This window comes from Topomyia yanbarensis, chromosome 1 (genome assembly GCF_030247195.1).
Source record: "Topomyia yanbarensis strain Yona2022 chromosome 1, ASM3024719v1, whole genome shotgun sequence".
Taxonomy (NCBI): domain Eukaryota; kingdom Metazoa; phylum Arthropoda; class Insecta; order Diptera; family Culicidae; genus Topomyia; species Topomyia yanbarensis.
The window spans coordinates 110,711,915-110,728,814 of NC_080670.1; the positions used below are offsets into that span (position 1 = coordinate 110,711,915).

General features: G+C 38.2%; 2 protein-coding genes across 3 annotated transcripts in view; one reads left to right on the forward strand and one right to left on the reverse strand.

The window, feature by feature from the left end:
• LOC131694260 (syntaxin-binding protein 5) overlaps positions 1-16,900 on the forward strand; it is a 2,823,745-nt gene that overhangs the window by 1,803,938 nt on the left and 1,002,907 nt on the right. The gene's annotated exons all lie outside the window — the stretch shown is intronic.
• On the reverse strand, positions 566-2,677 carry LOC131694284 (uncharacterized). 2 transcript variants are annotated; one of them, XM_058982893.1, is made up of 2 exons: positions 1,153-2,677; positions 566-1,101 (listed from the first exon to the last, which is right to left on the reverse strand). In XM_058982893.1, exons 1-2 carry the CDS (start codon positions 1,305-1,307, stop codon positions 672-674), a joined length of 585 nt encoding a protein of 194 aa, XP_058838876.1. In that variant the 5' UTR covers positions 1,308-2,677; the 3' UTR covers positions 566-671. The 2 variants fall into 2 exon arrangements, 1 of the variants encoding a protein (XP_058838876.1); XR_009306453.1 differs by having other exon boundaries at positions 798-1,101.

Here is a 16,900-nt window from a genome sequence, read left to right on the forward strand (position 1 = left end):
CAACGCTTCGATGTCTTTTTATAGACTTGGTTAACATGAACGTAGTGTTGTCGCAGCACGTAGCCCCCAAACTTGGAGTACTTCTTCAGAGCGGCTCTTTTAGTCGCTTTTAACCGTCTCAGCTCGGCAGTGTGCCACGCTGGGTGCTTAGATTTAAGGCCACTTCTTTTGGGTGCATAGCGATCGATAGCATAGCTCATAACATTGGAGAAGGTCTGCACTGCAACGTTGACATCATCATTGTCGAGAATTTCAGTCCAGTGGATATTCGACAGGAAGTCAATAATGCTATTATAGTTGGCTTTTCTAAAATTATAACTGACGGTGTCAGAAGCATTGCAGTCATGCTTCACTCGAATCGCTTCAAGCAATATATGCAGGGGAGGGTGATGTCTAACAGTCTTTACCAGGGGGAACGGTGCTGCGGTAACTTTTGGCGCGTAGTCAGATTTGCTCGAAAAACAGAGATCGAGGATTCTGTTGTTCTCGTTCACCACATTATTCGTTTGGCGCAGCAGATTTAGACTGTAGCAGTCAAGCAAACTGGTGATACCAGCATGAAAAGATGACAATTCGGGATCAGCGAACATAAATCCGTCAGAAGCAGAGCGCCATTTTAATCCGGAGAAATTGAAATCACCAACAATCAGGATCTCATCAACCGGGCTTGCTTAAGCGGAAATCCGTTCCAGTGACTCAGTATGTGAATCAATCAATGTCGAATCGCGAGTGCGGTCCGGTGGAAGATAAACCACGCAAAGAAAAAGTGCGTAGCCAGCCAGTTTGATTCGCACCCACACCTGCTCGACACAGACCCCCAAAGTATCGTCAATCAGTTGCGCTTTCAATCGACGATGGATAGCCACAAGTACCCCGCCGCCGGTAGCCTTGAGACTGTTACGTGAGCTGCGATCAGTTCGGAAAACATCGTAGTTGGCACCAAATGCTTGCACTGACAGAGTGCTATCGCCAAGCCACGTCTCTGTGAGGGCGATTATGTCGAAGCATTCATCCGAACTTGCTACCAAATAATCTTCGATTACTGAATTCATACCACCGGCATTCTGGTAATATATTTGTAGGTTTGAATGCCGCGATTGACTGGAAGCGAGGAGCTGATCAATGCTTGCATTAACAAAATCAGGTTCGTACTTGCCGTTGGTATCGATTTGGAAGACCCCTTCACCACTCCTGCACACAGGACCGGGACGACTGGTGAACGCTGGCTGCAATGGCTCGACTGTGGCAGGGGGATCTAGGGCTTCCATAGTGCTAGCAGCAGTGCGTCCCAGGGTGCGATGAGTCATACCAGCATAGCATAGAGTGCTTAGTCCTTCTGTGATCGTTGTAGAGCCGAATGTGCTATGAAGAGACGTGCTCGTTACGATGGGATCCAAATTTTGTTTTTGACATTGAAGATTCACAGCGGCGGTAGAGTTGTGTTCATCAGCAGACTGTAAGTGAAATTTACATTGAGGGCGTGCAGCATCTTGTATTGCTTCGGAAGGACATATACCCTTCTTGGCTTTACCTGACACAGAAAAAGTCGCCGATTCTCCAGGTAAACCTAAATCGCTCGCCGGGATACAAGAAGTTGGACAGATGAGTTTATCCGGAACAGCTTGGCGCTACTGTTCACCACCAGATGGATTCTTCTCCGCCGTAATCCTGATGATAGGTCGTTGGATTTTTGAATTGGTCACAAATTCACGAAAGTAGATGTTCTCCGGCCAAGAGTCTTTGGACAGAGCCTTATCCCTGTATGATTTGCTAACGCCAACTTTGAACGTAATGAAGCTCAAAGTTGAGAGATCCTTGTCCTTAGGAACTAGACGAACTATTCTCGGTTGCAGATTCTCCCCCAGACAATCTTTCACAAGGGTAGAAACTTCATCATCCGTCGTGCTGGGATCGAATGCTGACAAGTAAACCCATAACAGCTCCTCAGGTGGTGAAATTGTTTTTATTGTTTCAAACGCAGCTTTGGATCCACGAATATTTGGAATTTTTGTTTTGAGCGAATCATCTTCCCGTTTGCGCTTAGGCGTGTTTGAAACTGGATTATATTCAGCAATTCGATTCCAAGGCGTTATAGTTGGGGATAGCGGTTTTGAGTCAACTTTAACCGAGAGAGCTTTGACGACATCTTTCAAATCAGCTATGTCGTTCTTTATAGATTTCAGAGAATTGTTGTCAGGCACTATGTCGCAACAACGCGAAGCCATTCTACGGAAATTATCATTCGAGAATAAGTCAGCACAGCCGTCGCACATCCAGAATAGATTCCGTGGGTGGGTTCCCAGGACGTCACGAACATCATAATCCATCTTGACGCATATCATGTGGAACGAATTTCCGCAGTATCCACGACATGTGATTCGATCAGAATCATTAACCACTTTCGAGCAGTTCTTACAAGCCATGCTGTTGATGTAGAAATAACGCCTAGCGGGTATGCAATATGCACAGGAAAACGCTAACGGGTAACGTGCGTCAATGGAAGCGAACTTGCACGCAACATGCGACAACTCAACTACCCACCAGCAGATGTCGCTTTTGGCGAAAAAATTGAGCGTAACGTCTGTGCAGTGATAATGTCAAGTGAAAACAAAAATCACAACCAAAAACAATCACTTTCACGAATCACACCGGTAGATATAATCGTGCTTGAAGTCACGAAATTTCAATGCACACGTACTACCGAATAAAACGATATAAAGATAAAACGAGAATAAAAATAATCGCGAGTGTAAAACACTAAAAAATCAAAAAAAAACTATCAGCTCTACTGACGACCGGAATATAGCAAACATTAATTCATAGTCAACTTCTTCTTGATTGAGATCTTCCGCGTGTGGGAAAAGTCGATTCATTTTGTAGCATTCACCCCGTTATAGCAAGTAATAAGGTGATGTAGGCGTACGTATAATGTAATTATAAATGCGAAAAAGCTTAGATTATATTAGGATAACCAATAAATAACAAAGAAAATATAATGTAATGATTGGAAAAAATAAATTAACATGCAAATAACAAATATATAATACGGATTAACTAAATAATGGAAATGATATGTACAATTGAGAAAAGTCCCCTTTTTAGAGGAAAAGTTACCACACAAAAAAACTTCTTTCTTCGCCAACCTGTATTGCACAGAAATTTTCGTTTTCTTTGAACACCAATCGAAATTGGTATGAAAACTAAAAAAAAACCTAGTTTTGTTGGGTGCCAATGTGAATTGGCTGCAACGAAACTAAAAGCCTGGTATTGTTGGGCGCCAACGTAACTGGCCAGCCTAACGAGCCTCCGAGGTAGGTAAGTGGGTGGTTTATGCGCCACTCTCAGTTGAGAGACCACCCACCTGTTATAGAGCTGCCCGGCCTAGTGAGACCCCTCGGGAGAAGGTTCTGGTTTTCCTCTCTTTAGGAAGGAAGCAAGTTAGCTGGAGACACAGTCCGTCCGCGTCGATGATCCGCGTGCTATACGAGCCAAAGATAATCCGAAACGGCTAATGCGAATTTATTTCGAAACGAAGATTACACTCGCGGGTTGTTATCATCACTGGCAAAGTCCAAACCGCCAATTCGATCAACCAGAGTTCGACTAGAGAGTGATTCCGGATGGTATCGGGGCCAACCTCCCCAGTAAAAGAACAAACAACCAAAAAAACTAACACGACACGATTTAACTAGAACTGAAAAACTTCACCAAGACGACAATCAGTACATTTACCCTACGGGATGCATTTTTCTGCTATATCGCAAACAGCACATTTTTGCTACATCAATACATTTATTTATACAATCCTCCTTCAGTTTCTCATTCCGATATTCGTTTCAACCTAGCTAGGCAGTTTTCCCTTCCCTTCAATCATCCTCTCTCCTATCTTGTGCGACGCAATACTACCTATTGTGCGTCCTCTCGAGGTGTGCTTTGTTCAGTGCTGTGCTAATTGAACGGCAATCTATATGGGCGAGCCACGGATGGCAAAACTTGACGGTAGGGTACGGCCGTCTATGGTGACCCCATGCGCATGGACATCACAAACATAAAAACACTCTACTCACGACCTAGGTTTTACGTGACGATGTTGGGCGGGAGACGGCGATTCCTTCTACTGCTGCTGCTGCTGATGCGACGTGCGATCACTCCTGATCGCGCCTAGTGTACGACGATAATCTTCACCGCCGATTCGTGGACTGCTGGCGGGGTAGTGCCGCCGAATCTTCCGGTCGTCACCGGAAAATGTACTGGGTGTGCTGGTACTGCGTTTCGGTAGTCGAATGGTCCTGCCAAGGCGCGGTTTGACGGATGCTGCCTTCTTCCGGCCACGTGTACCACCGGGACCAACCTTGAGACGAACCGTGGGGTCAAGAGTGGTTACCAACGAGGAGATGTGATGCTTTGGACGTTCGACGGCTGCCACGAACCTGTGAAATAGATTGCCGTTGCACGGGAACAAATAAGCACAAGCACATTTTTTTGGTAACCAAAACTACGGGTTTACCTTAAAATCTTCTTCGGCGCGCACACAAGAATCGCCAAGCTAATTGGGTTGCACTATCGATTGCTATTCTGTTAGGGAAGGGAAACTGATTATTGAACTTGGTGAAACTTTTAAGGCTGAATTTAATTACCACGCTGAACACATCACGGCGCGAACAAATGACGAACCACTCTTGCCTCTTCCACTGATTAGTTCAAAGTGGTTTATTGGGCTTTGAGAATCCTCAGATTAACCGCGGTTTGAAGGTCTTCGTTAGCGGATCTGACGTATTTCCACGAAGTGGACAATAGCGACATTCTCGAATTCGCATTAACAGTCCCGAGTTTCCCCAGCTGCATAACAGCATCTCATTTCTACGGGTGGCTTCAAGTGTGCCAGCCTGTCTCTTGCCAGCCATCAGAGTGAAACAGACTCTTCACCGAAGGATGCAAGGGTTCGTGAACTCTTGATGAGGTCGATAGCCTCTTTCGGTAACCAAATTACACTCCCATCGGTAGCGACGCTAGGCAAAGCAAACTACAAATTGGCGCGTGCGAAGAACGGTGGTAACTCAAGTGGATTATAGCAAGTCTATTTTAAAGAAGTCTCTCTCGCGCTACCGTAGCAGCTCGATTTTATGAACGCGGTAAACATGAACAACGAAAATTAAATATTAATAATATAAAAAAACTAAGTTAAATTATAACTATATACATTTACATAATTACAATAATGTACTCGTTACAAAATATTTTAAGGTGTGCTAACACACCAACACAAATAAAAGAATAATTCATGTTTTTATAGGATTATGAATGTTTTCGAAACCAGCATAGCGTAAAATCCAACCAAAACCCTTATTTAAAATTTGATCCATGTTTCTCATATTTTTCCATTTTTTTATTCCTACGTGAATTTTTTTTTATTTTGTTAAAATTGTGGATTACATACAAGTTGTGTATTCTACAATTGTAAGATTCTGCCTTTTTTATCTGCTTGCACACTTTTATTTTATCCATTTTTTTACGTTCCTTACTTTCGCTTTTTTCTATTGCAATCACTATCACTTACTTTAATTTAGTTTTTTTCTCTGTTATTTAATTTTATTCGCAATTTTTCGAGAAAATTCTGCTTTCTTCATTTTCTTCTTATTGTTTTATATTTTAATACCCTGCTTTTTTATTTGTTCCTTTTGTCATTCCATCTAATTTTTAGAATTTGTTTATTTACTACATTTATACTTGTCATAGCCTTTTTCTATTTCCTTTCTTTCATGTTTTTTTGCATTTCTAAAAGCAATTTTACTTATTCAAATTCATTCCAATTTGTCTAAATTAATCTTGTTTAATTTTTACCTTTCTCCTATTTTCTTTCTCATTTTCTAGTTTTTAGTTTTCCGTTTATCGTAGTTTTATTTTTTCCAATTGTTCATTTAATATAATTTTTTATACCTCTTTCTTAAGATTTTATTAATTCTTCTATGTTTTTCTAGTTTCCTGTTTTCCTTTACCAATTTTTTATAGGTTTTGTTTTGGTTTTTCTCGATTAAACATTTTTTGACAATTGACATTTGTTTATGTGGTTGATTTTGTTGTTTTTAGCTTTTTTGTACATTCTTTTAATAATTAGTTTTCCTACTGTTTTTTATCTTTTTACATTTCTTATAAAAGAAATGTATAGAATTCGCTCAAACTTTCAAGATTTTTTCCGAGGAGGGCCGAGTCTTATATGCCAATCGACTCAGCTCGACGATTTGGGACAATGTCTGTGTGTGTGTGCGTCTGTGTGTGTGTGTATGTATGTAACGGACAAATTCTCATTCGTGTTTCTCAGCAATGGCTGAACCGATCTTATCCAAACCAATTTTAAATGAACGAACTAAAAAACAGTATGGACGCTATTAATTTGTTTTTGATTCTGATGTTTAGTTTCCAAGATATGAATGTTTGAATGCGTAAAAATAGCGTTTTTTGCAGTTTTCTTAAATTATCTGCCGAAATTGACAATATAGATTAACAATTTATATGTTTTTAGATAGCTTCAACGAATACCTTTCGAACAAGCTATAGATTGTGGAAATCGGACTATTATCAAAAAAGATATTTAACATTAAATGCGGACAAAAAAAATTTATCATTCCCCATTGCCAGAAATATGACCAAAAACATGTAATCTATTATTAACGCCAAAACGGCTTATTTTAGGTCAATAGTATCTTCGGAGAATTTAATGAAGGCAATATGCCCTTTCTTTTGATATTGTGCTTTTGCTGATTAATCTCCCTATGAGTGAGATATTTTCACAAATTCTTTGGAAGTAATTATATCGAAATAATGTCTTTATCAAATTTGTAGCTCTTACTTTTGCGAATAACTTTACTGAAGACTTCAAATATCTATTTTGAATACTTTAAAAGTTATGGCTTGTTGTTTGTGGATTACTCTTTGTCGCCTATTTATTGTTCAATATAGTAATAATCCATTGAAATAAACCAAACATTATTTCGATAAAACGAATTTTGTATTTCATTTTTTGTATCTGCAACCGCTAGAAATAATCACCGAACACTTCCAAGAATCTGGAAGGAACTTAATAACTTATCAGTGCAAAAATGTTCATTTGTGCGAACCTTCTGACTACAATTTCTCTAACTTAAAACCATCGGATCGATCTGAAACATATCGGAAAATGGAAGGCGAAATAAATAACTCCAAGCAACGGCGTAGCCAAGAGAAAGTTTTGGGGTTTAACACCATATACCCCCCCCCCCCCACACCACACCCAACAAAAAAAATTGGATTGAAGTTGAAAATTTATTGATGCTGACTGATTTAATTCAATATTACAATAACAATTATCTGATCCGTAGATTGATAACCTGTTGTTGTAAACATCATGAGGACTTTTGATAAATTGTCGGAATGGGGTCCTGATATGTAACTGATCTATTGGTCTTGATTTCACAGTTGTCTAATAGCATCAATATCAAATTCCTGCCTGAAAACATTCCAATAGAAAATTCCAGAGTTCTGTAATCAATCATAATCCTCAGATTTATTTTCAAATTCAGCTCGTTTTTGTAGAGATGTACTGTAATAAGGGTGTTTATTTAATAGGAAGCGAAGATAAAATTGATTTAATGTCTATGAAACATAGAACTGCTCACCAAAAAAAAATGCATAACTTTCAACATTTGCAAAAAATGTTTTTGCCTTTCTCATTCACTCTAAAATTCGTCAATCTAATCCCGACCCGGAGGGCCGAGTGTCATATGCCAATCGACTGAGTTCGTCGAGATCAGAAAATGTCTGTGTGTGTATGTATGTGTGTATGTGGAAAATGTGACCTCTGTTTCTCAGAGATGGCTGGATCGATTTACACAAAGTTAGTTTCAAATAAAAGGTACAACCTTCCCATCGGCTGCTATTGAATTTTTTATTGATTGGACTTCCGGTTCCGAAGTTACGAGTTGAAGAGTGCAATCACACAGCAAATTCCCATATAAACTGAAATGAAAAAATTTCAAAATCAAATTTGTATTTTTGATGCCAAATGCCTTTAAAATGCATGAAACATTGAGATGTTTGGCAAAAATGGACTTTTTTGGACTTTGGTACATTTTTGCCTTTCTTATATAGAAAGGTTATGCAATGAGGGGTTGCTACTTTAAAATTAAAACTAGTTTAAAATTTCTTAACAAGTTGAAAATTTTCGGAAGGACCCGGACCTCCCGAATCTTTCTCCATGATCCACAGCTGGTTTCAAGCGATGTTTCAGTATCACATAGTATCTCAAAATCGTGGCTGTCGATCCATTGTATATATGTGCAAATCGTACTGAACATGTAATATTCATTTCCACCATTGTATTGAACATAACCAGCCATGAAATCGTAGTCTGGACAAATGAGAAAAGCACAATTGCACCACTAGGTGGATTAAAACAGGTTTATATTTTGGGAATGCGTCGAGTTGAGACGAAAACGTAATATGATTAATAACGAGGATAACACTTTCCGAATGTAAAGAGAAATTTATGAAAAATGACGATTTCCATTCGACTCTAGCAGGTTCTGATCAATGCTCATCAACATTTTGATTTTTGTTGTATGACCAATTATATGTATGGGTCAAATGTTTACAAACAGTAATTTAAGGTCAAGATAGCATCAGTTTGAAACAGCCAATTTATGAGGTTTAGTATCTTCAATGAATTTTACAAACATTAAACAGCGCATCATTTGATAAAATAATTTTGACGGTATATCGTCCAAGAAGTATTTATGGTGAATTTTCTCAGGTTAATATTCATGACTACAATAAAGTCTCAACAAATTCGCTAAAGACACGAACCTTGTTACTATTTTCTGGAAAATAATTCTGCATAATTTTAAAACTTTAAAAATTATGGTTTCGGAATTATGCCGTTTGGACAGTAAGATCGATTTTCACCAAACCCCCACCAAACCGAATTTCTAGCTACGCCGCTGACCGTAGAAACAAAGTCGTTCTACACTCGTTCTCAAGAAACTTCTTCGAATGCTGAATATCTATTATAATACATTGACACCCCAATTTTATCAGCCAAATATGAATTGCCAAATATGATTTTTTTATTGCATCGAACTACAACAATTTTTAGGTAGCTTTCAAGGGGTTATTTTATAGACTTCTTCCAAAATTTGACGAACCTATTCCAATTCGTATACCAATTGATTGGTATACTTAAGGGTTTATATGTTGCAGAGAGAGAAAATACTGAAATTTTCAGCTTTTTTCCTACACAATATTACGAAAGCTTATTAAACAATTTTTCCTAATAAGTTTGTGAAAATTATAAACTATTTGAAATTTTTTAATAGTTTAATTTTTTATTTAACCGTGATTTTTTAATAAATAGTGACCATCGCTTCACAACGTAGTCTATTTTTCATGGCTTGCGGTGAGCACGATCTCTCGAATTGCTGCACTGAAAATTATGGAATAGAAATTAATTTTTAGTATTCTTTACAGATTTAACTCGCCGCGCAGATAGCTCTGAATTAGACCCGCTGGTGCCCTAAGACGATTTCGCTAGATTTTCGGAGCACTGTGCACCCAGTGCATTAACGCAAGTGACGGAAGGCTATCGAAAAGTTTCGTGAAAATGAAAATTCCAGTAATGATGATGATTTCCCCAAACGGTTCGTTTTCGAGAGGTTTTTATTTGTTCTTTGGCATTAGGATTAGCGATAATAATTCAAATCAAGAATACTACTGGGAAGTCACCTTTAGAAAAAGTCGATGTCAAAGTAAAATTTGAAACTATGCACGCATGCACTTCAGAGATAGCATGATATCATGAGCTGCGAGTTCATTTCAACGCTTTTTTGTGAAAAGGGCGATACTCACAAATGTAAATATAAGGCTTTTTTCATACATGCGAATGATTAATAAATAACCCGTTTAGGAAAATTCAGTTTTCCTACCACAATTTAGATATTTTATTAACAGAGCATTAACAATATGTCTATTTTATGGGCCATTTTTTCGCTTTCCTATTGATTTGGTTTGAAATTTCTAGCACTGATGTTGTCCTATGCTGATTTGAGCGATTCTCTGAGTCCTGCCACTATCCCATGTAGTATGTGTTATCAAAAACATCGCGTAGCATCAAGTTCTAAATGTTCTCATACGATATAATATCCGAAGAGAGTGAAAAGAGTTATAAGAAATGTCTCATCACACTGTTAGGTGGATTAAAAGCGTTTTTAATCTTGTCATTTCCCTACTTTGATAAATACTATTACAAAAATGGCGCTTTTCAAAGTCACCAAAACTGTCGAAGAGGTAATAAAAATTCCCAAAGTATAAAAACTCTACGTTTTTTTTCCTTCATTGGAACTACAAACAACTAGAGCAACAAAATGGTACATAAATATAAAATTTCAGTATACTATACATAATATCAGTGAACTCCAATGGATTTCAAACAATGACTTTTTTGTACTCAGGCAATACACAGTGGTGGGGGCCCGTACGTTGGACCCCCCGGGCCCGTTTTTTCTCTCTGCGGCCCTGTTCATCCTAAAAAGAACGGTTTTCAGATAACTATTTTTGGTGATACCAGACGAGAATCCTTTCTAACAACTCGAACCTTGCCCGAATTCGCTTCTGCTGCGTACATACACGAACATTCCCCTTTCGCAGCTCACATCGAATGAGCATTGTATATCGCAATGCGATCTCTTTTATAAACTTCTTACTGCAGATGGAAGTCCATCCTTTTGTGCGACAAATGGAAATATTTTCATCATTCTTTTTGGTGTGGCTTTCGCTTAGTAGAAGGGTTGCCACATTCACTAATGTTCTTGAAAGATTTGCAAAAACCTACGGGTTTGTAGATTAATTCGATAAACATTGGTTTATATGTGTCACTGATAAAGTACAGCAGACTTGACAGGCGCAAACTCAATCCAAGTTATTAAATGGATCTTTCTAATTCAATTCTTTCTCCATTATGTTTTCATCCTAAAAAGAACGGTTTGCAAATAACTATTTTTGGTGATACCAGACGAGAATCCTTTCTAACGATTCGAACCTTGCCTGAATTCGTTTCTGCTGCGTACATACACGAACATTCCCCTTTCGCAGCTCACATCGAATGAGCATTGTATATCGCAATGCGATCTCTTTTATAAACTTCTTAGTGCAGATGGATTCTTTTTGGTGTGGCTTTCGCTTAGTAGCAGGGTTGCCACATTCACTAATGTTCTTGATAGATTTGCAAAAACCACCCATCAAAGCAGGCTAATTAATGCTTTTACAAAATCTATCAAAATTTACGGTAAAATCTACGGAATCTACTACACAATTGTTTTGATTATTTTCCAACGAATCGCGCAAAAATCTGTTTGTTCCGTACAGCACAGCGCAAATAATTGACGTTGGAAAACAAATCGGCAACTTCAGCTGCCAAACACTTAGACACGATCGAAGCATTTTTCCGCCAATGTCACTTTTCTGACTCAAATTTTAATGCTTTTACAAAATCTTTCAAAATTTACGGTAAAATCTATGGAATCTACTACACAATTGTTTTGATTATTTCCCAACGAATCGCGCAAAAATCTGTTTGTTCCGTACAGCACAGCGCAAATAATTGACGTTGGAAAACAAATCGGCAACTTCAGCTGCCAAACACTTAGATACGATCGAAGCATTTTTCCGTCAATGTCACTTTTCTGACTCAAATTTTTGTAGGTATTTTCTTGCTTCCGTCCAATTGGTCAGTTTATTAGTTTTATCGTACATTTTTCGGATATTATAGAAAATAACTAACCTGATAAGAGGGAAGTTATTTTCCAAAGCACGAAATGGAAATTTCAATTGTAATTCTTCTGAGAACGATTTTGTGGTCCTAATAAGAACCGTTTGTTGTGAATATTATTTCGCCGTTTCCCGCTCGGCATGATGATTATTCGCTTGGTATGGATAGCGCACAGATTGGTATCTTCCAACAAACTAACTAACCAGGCAGGCCTCGCTGGCTTCATAGAGGGCCATTACGGCTGAGCTCCGGAAGAGTAGATCGGTTTTGAAATGCTGTGCAATCTCACAGACCAGGCACTGGAAGAGCAGCTTGCGAATTAGTAACTCTGTCCACTTCTGAGAGCGATGAATTTCACGCAGGGCGACGACAGTTCTTGGTTGGCAGCGATAAGGCAGTAGCTATGATTTGATTGGTGGTCAAAATGCAGCTTCTCGTTGAGCAACACACGTACGTGTGTTCTGCTCTGTGGCTTAGACACGTCTGGCTTTAAGAAAAACTGTGACACCCATATTTATAGGTTCTAGCATTAATGTTGATTCGCATTAAAAGTAGTTTTTGAACTTTTTAAACAAGTTTTACATAGCAAACAAGGTATCAATAGCAAGCGTTGAACGTTTTCCTTTCGATTTATGAAACAATATTAGTAATTCCTTTAGTAGGAGAAAAGTTATTAAGGTTCAAAGTGTACGTAACGCATCCGTTTTGAAAATTTTGAAATGACACCCAGTATAGTAAAGAAAGACGTAAGTCCTACGCCAAAAGGAGAGTCGAACACGTTCAATCTACAACGGGATTCTATTAAGTTTAGGTCTGCATACAACGGCTTAATAGAGAAGCTGAAGAGCACCGTGCGTCCGAAGAAAGTACCAACGGAGATTGAGTGTACAAGACAAGACAGCAGTTGATAATGTGATTGTTCATTGTGTAGACGTTGTTAGCATGTAAGTGATGTTGTTTAAATTTGTGTTTAGTGTTAGATTTTAACAAATATTATATTATAGTAAGCCGCTGAGGATGAACATGTTAGTAGGTTGAAACGTCCGGTAAAATGCAGTTTGTTTTAATTTTCACCGAAAAAAATCGATGACCGTCCATACCAAATTTGCTAGCGGTGATGAAAACAAAGCAACAATGTTATATCGATAAAAGAACAGTTCACGGTGAGCATCCACACAATGTTCTTCGTGAAATCCTTTGGTCGGCAATACGGCCACAGACTGGAGTTGACTCTACGGAACTATATGAAGTTGCAGCTTAAACTAGCTCGACTAAGAAACCGGAAACTATTTCTACTCAACTGTCGCAGGACTAAAATAGTTCCAAACGGCTTCGATTTTCGTCTAGACTTGGAAATCGAAAATGAACAATCTATGCAGAAAGCAGAGAAAATCACCAAAAAATTCAAACAAAGCTTACTCAGTCTGCTCATCTCAGACTGCCTCCGCTCCGTAAGTAAATTGAAAAAAGCAGCAGCAGCACAGTTAAATCACATCGCTGAGTATGTGTCGAGTGAAGATTTCGAGTATATAAAGAATGCAGTGAAAAGGAAAGAAGAATCTGTTTTCGGACGAAGCAAGTCAAAGCAGACGAGAAAACTGGAGATTTTAAAAACGAATAAAATACAGCAATTGTGTCACAAGAGCTCCTGTGTTAGTAATCATACGGACGTTGAGTTACTCGATTTTCTCATGCGCACACTGCAGCTAGGTGGTGGGTTTAATGTGCCAGATTTAAAGCATCCACCGTACGTACGTTTGCTATCTGAAATCGAAAGTTGCATTCACTGGGATCCCCAAGCCGATACAATCAGAAATGAAGTATCCAATGCCATTATCAATCACATCAACTACCTGAAGCAACCTTTTCATAGTGATAACGAATGGATAAGGAAAGATGTGATAAAAAGTAGCAAATATCTAGCGGAGAGGAATGACTTGATTGTTACGAAAGCGGATAAAGGCAAATTCACGGTTGTAATGAATATGGCTGAATATGAATCGAAGATGCTTACGTTAGTGAATGACACGGAGACCTACGAAGAGATTAGGAATGACCCCACGTCGTCCACACTGAAAAAGATCAATGCTATATTTGACCAATGGAGCCAAGAGGAATGGATAGATAAATGCACAAAATTGAAACTAAAGGTTTATAATTGTAACCCGCCACGAGTGTACGGGCTGCCGAAAACGCACAAAGAAGGGATGCCGCTACGATTAATCAACTCTACGATTGGTACAGCAACATACAATGTAGCGAAGTTTTTGTCATACATTCTAAATGGAATTGTTGGTAAAACAGATCACCATATAGTGAATAGCTTTGAATTTGTCGGCGATATTCGACAGCACATTGTAACCAATGAGTGTGTGTTATTTTCGTTGGATGTTGTTTCACTATTCACTAATGTGCCTGTGGATTACGCCATAGAAAGTGTACGACTACGATGGGGCGAATTGGAGGAGCACACCAAGATTCCTGAGAGCAGCTTCATTGCAATGCTTGAGTTGGTGTTGATATCAACTTTTTTCATGCATCAAGGTCGTTTCTTCAAGCAGAAATTTGGGTTACCAATGGGATCTCCCTTATCGCCAGTTGTAGCAAACATAGTGTTGGAGAGGGTTGAGAGAAGTGCGCTGGAACAGTTGCATCAAGAAGGCATTGTACCAATTTGCTTCAGGCGGTACGTTGACGACTGTTTATCGAGTGTGCGAAGAGAACAAGTGGAGCGCATGCTGGAGGTGTTTAACAGTTTCCACCCACGACTGCAGCTCACCATAGAACTTGAGGAGGATGGTCAAATACGGTTTTTGGATACAATAGTGCGCAGGGAAGAGGACCATCTCACCATGGAATGGACTCCGAAGGATTCAGAAGGCAGATATTTAGACTATAATTCCTCGAGTCCATTTAACCATAAGAAAAATTCAGCGATAGCATTAGTTGATAGGGCATTGAAACTAAGTGAAGTATATTATCGTTCAAATGCTCTAGAAGTTGTGAAACAAATACTCACTAATAATAATTACTCAGGTTCGTTCTGCAACAAGATTATTAAAGAACGAACACACAAATTGTACAATACTCTTGAACCTAAAAACACTGATGTTCATTGAAATTTGTTTCTGCACCTTATGTACCGGGTCTGGGAGAAAAAAAATAGCCCGGTATTTATCACAGCATAACATAAAACTAGCTTTTAAAACCATTGACAAAATTAAAGGCACAGTACACAGTAAGCTTAAGGACAGAATAGAAAAAGACCGTCGAACTAATGTTGTTTACGAAATACCATGCGGTGTCTGTACAGATAAGACATACATTGGACAAACAAGTCAATTTTTAAAAAAGTGTTTGGAACAACATAAGAATCATATAAAAAAAAAGCGTAGGAAGTACGGGGCTAGCACAACATGCAATCAATGAAGGCCACCTTTTTGATTTTAAAAATGCTAAAATATTGGACGAGGTGCCTAGGACCGATACCCGGTTGATAGTGGAAATGTTCCAAATAAAAATAAAAGGAGAGTCGAACACGTTCAATCTACAACGGGATTCTATTAAGTTTAGGTCTGCATACAACGGCTTAATAGAGAAGCTGAAGAGCACCGTGCGTCCGAAGAAAGTACCAACGGAGATTGAGTGTACAAGACAAGACAGCAGTTGATAATGTGATTGTTCATTGTGTAGACGTTATTAGCATGTAAGTGATGTTGTTTAAATTTGTGTTTAGTGTTAGATTTTAACAAATATTACATTATAGTAAGCCGCTTAAGATGACTGAACATGTTAGTAGGTCGAAACGTCCGGTAAAATGCAGTTTGTTTTTTGCGTTTTTTGCAGTTTTTTTTTTTAAATTATCTGCCGAAATTGACAATATAGATTAACAATTTATATGTTAGACAGCTTTAACGAATACCTTTCGAACAATCTATAGATTGTTGAAAATGGACTATTATCAAAAGAGATATTTAACATTAAATGCGGACGAAAGATTTTTATCATTTCCCATTGCCAGAAATATGACCAAAAACATATAATCTATTATTAACGCCAAAACGGCTTATTTTAGGTCAATAATATCTTCGGAGAATTTAATGGAGGTAATATGCCCTTTCTTTTGGTATTGTGCTTTTGCTGAATAATCCCCCTATGAGTGAGATATTATCACAAATTTTCTTGGAAGTGATTATATCGAAATGATGTCTTCAGCAAATTTGTAGCTCTTACTTGTGCGAATAACTTTACTAAAGACTTTAAATATCTATTTTGAATACTTTAAAAGTTATGGCTTGTTGTTTGTTGATTACTCTTTGTCGCCTATTTATTGTTCAATATAGTAATAATCCATTGAAATAAGCTAAACATTATTTCGATAAAACAAATTTTGTATTTCATTTTACTATCTACATCCGCTAGAAATAATCACCGAACACTTCCAAGTTGTCTGGAAGGAACTTGATAACTTATCGGTACAAAAATGTTCATTTGTGCGAAACTTCTGACTGCAATTTTCCTAACTTATAACCATCAATCGATCTGAAACATATCGGAAAATGAAAAGCGAAATAAATAACTCCAAGCAACGGCGTAGCCAAGAAAAGGTTTTGGGGTTTAACACCATACAACCCCCCCCCCCACACCCAAAAAAATATTGGATTGATTTAATTCAATACAGATAACTCTCTCTATGTCGATATTGAAGGGACCATCGACATAGGGAGAGATCGATATATAGAACACAATGATTTTCTTCGAGACAACTTTTCCTTCAGGATATCATATTACATACCGGGCCGGGAAATGAAGATAGATGCTCGTATTGGGGGGAGTAGGGTAGTAGACCACGAGGTAAAGTGCACTCGCACTGCAAAACATCAAGTTTGCTGTTTGAGAAGGAATCCCTTATTTGCAGTTTATCATTCTGCCCCACATGTAGGGGAACATGAGGAGACTTGACCAGGTTTTCAACTAAACCTGCATTTGCTCTAAAAAAAATTTTAATCCTTCCAAAGTCATTGAGATATAATGTAAAATGGTATTATTCGTGTTCATAATTTTTTGCGAAATTTTTAATTTACTTTTTCAAAAGTTATAAAAGTT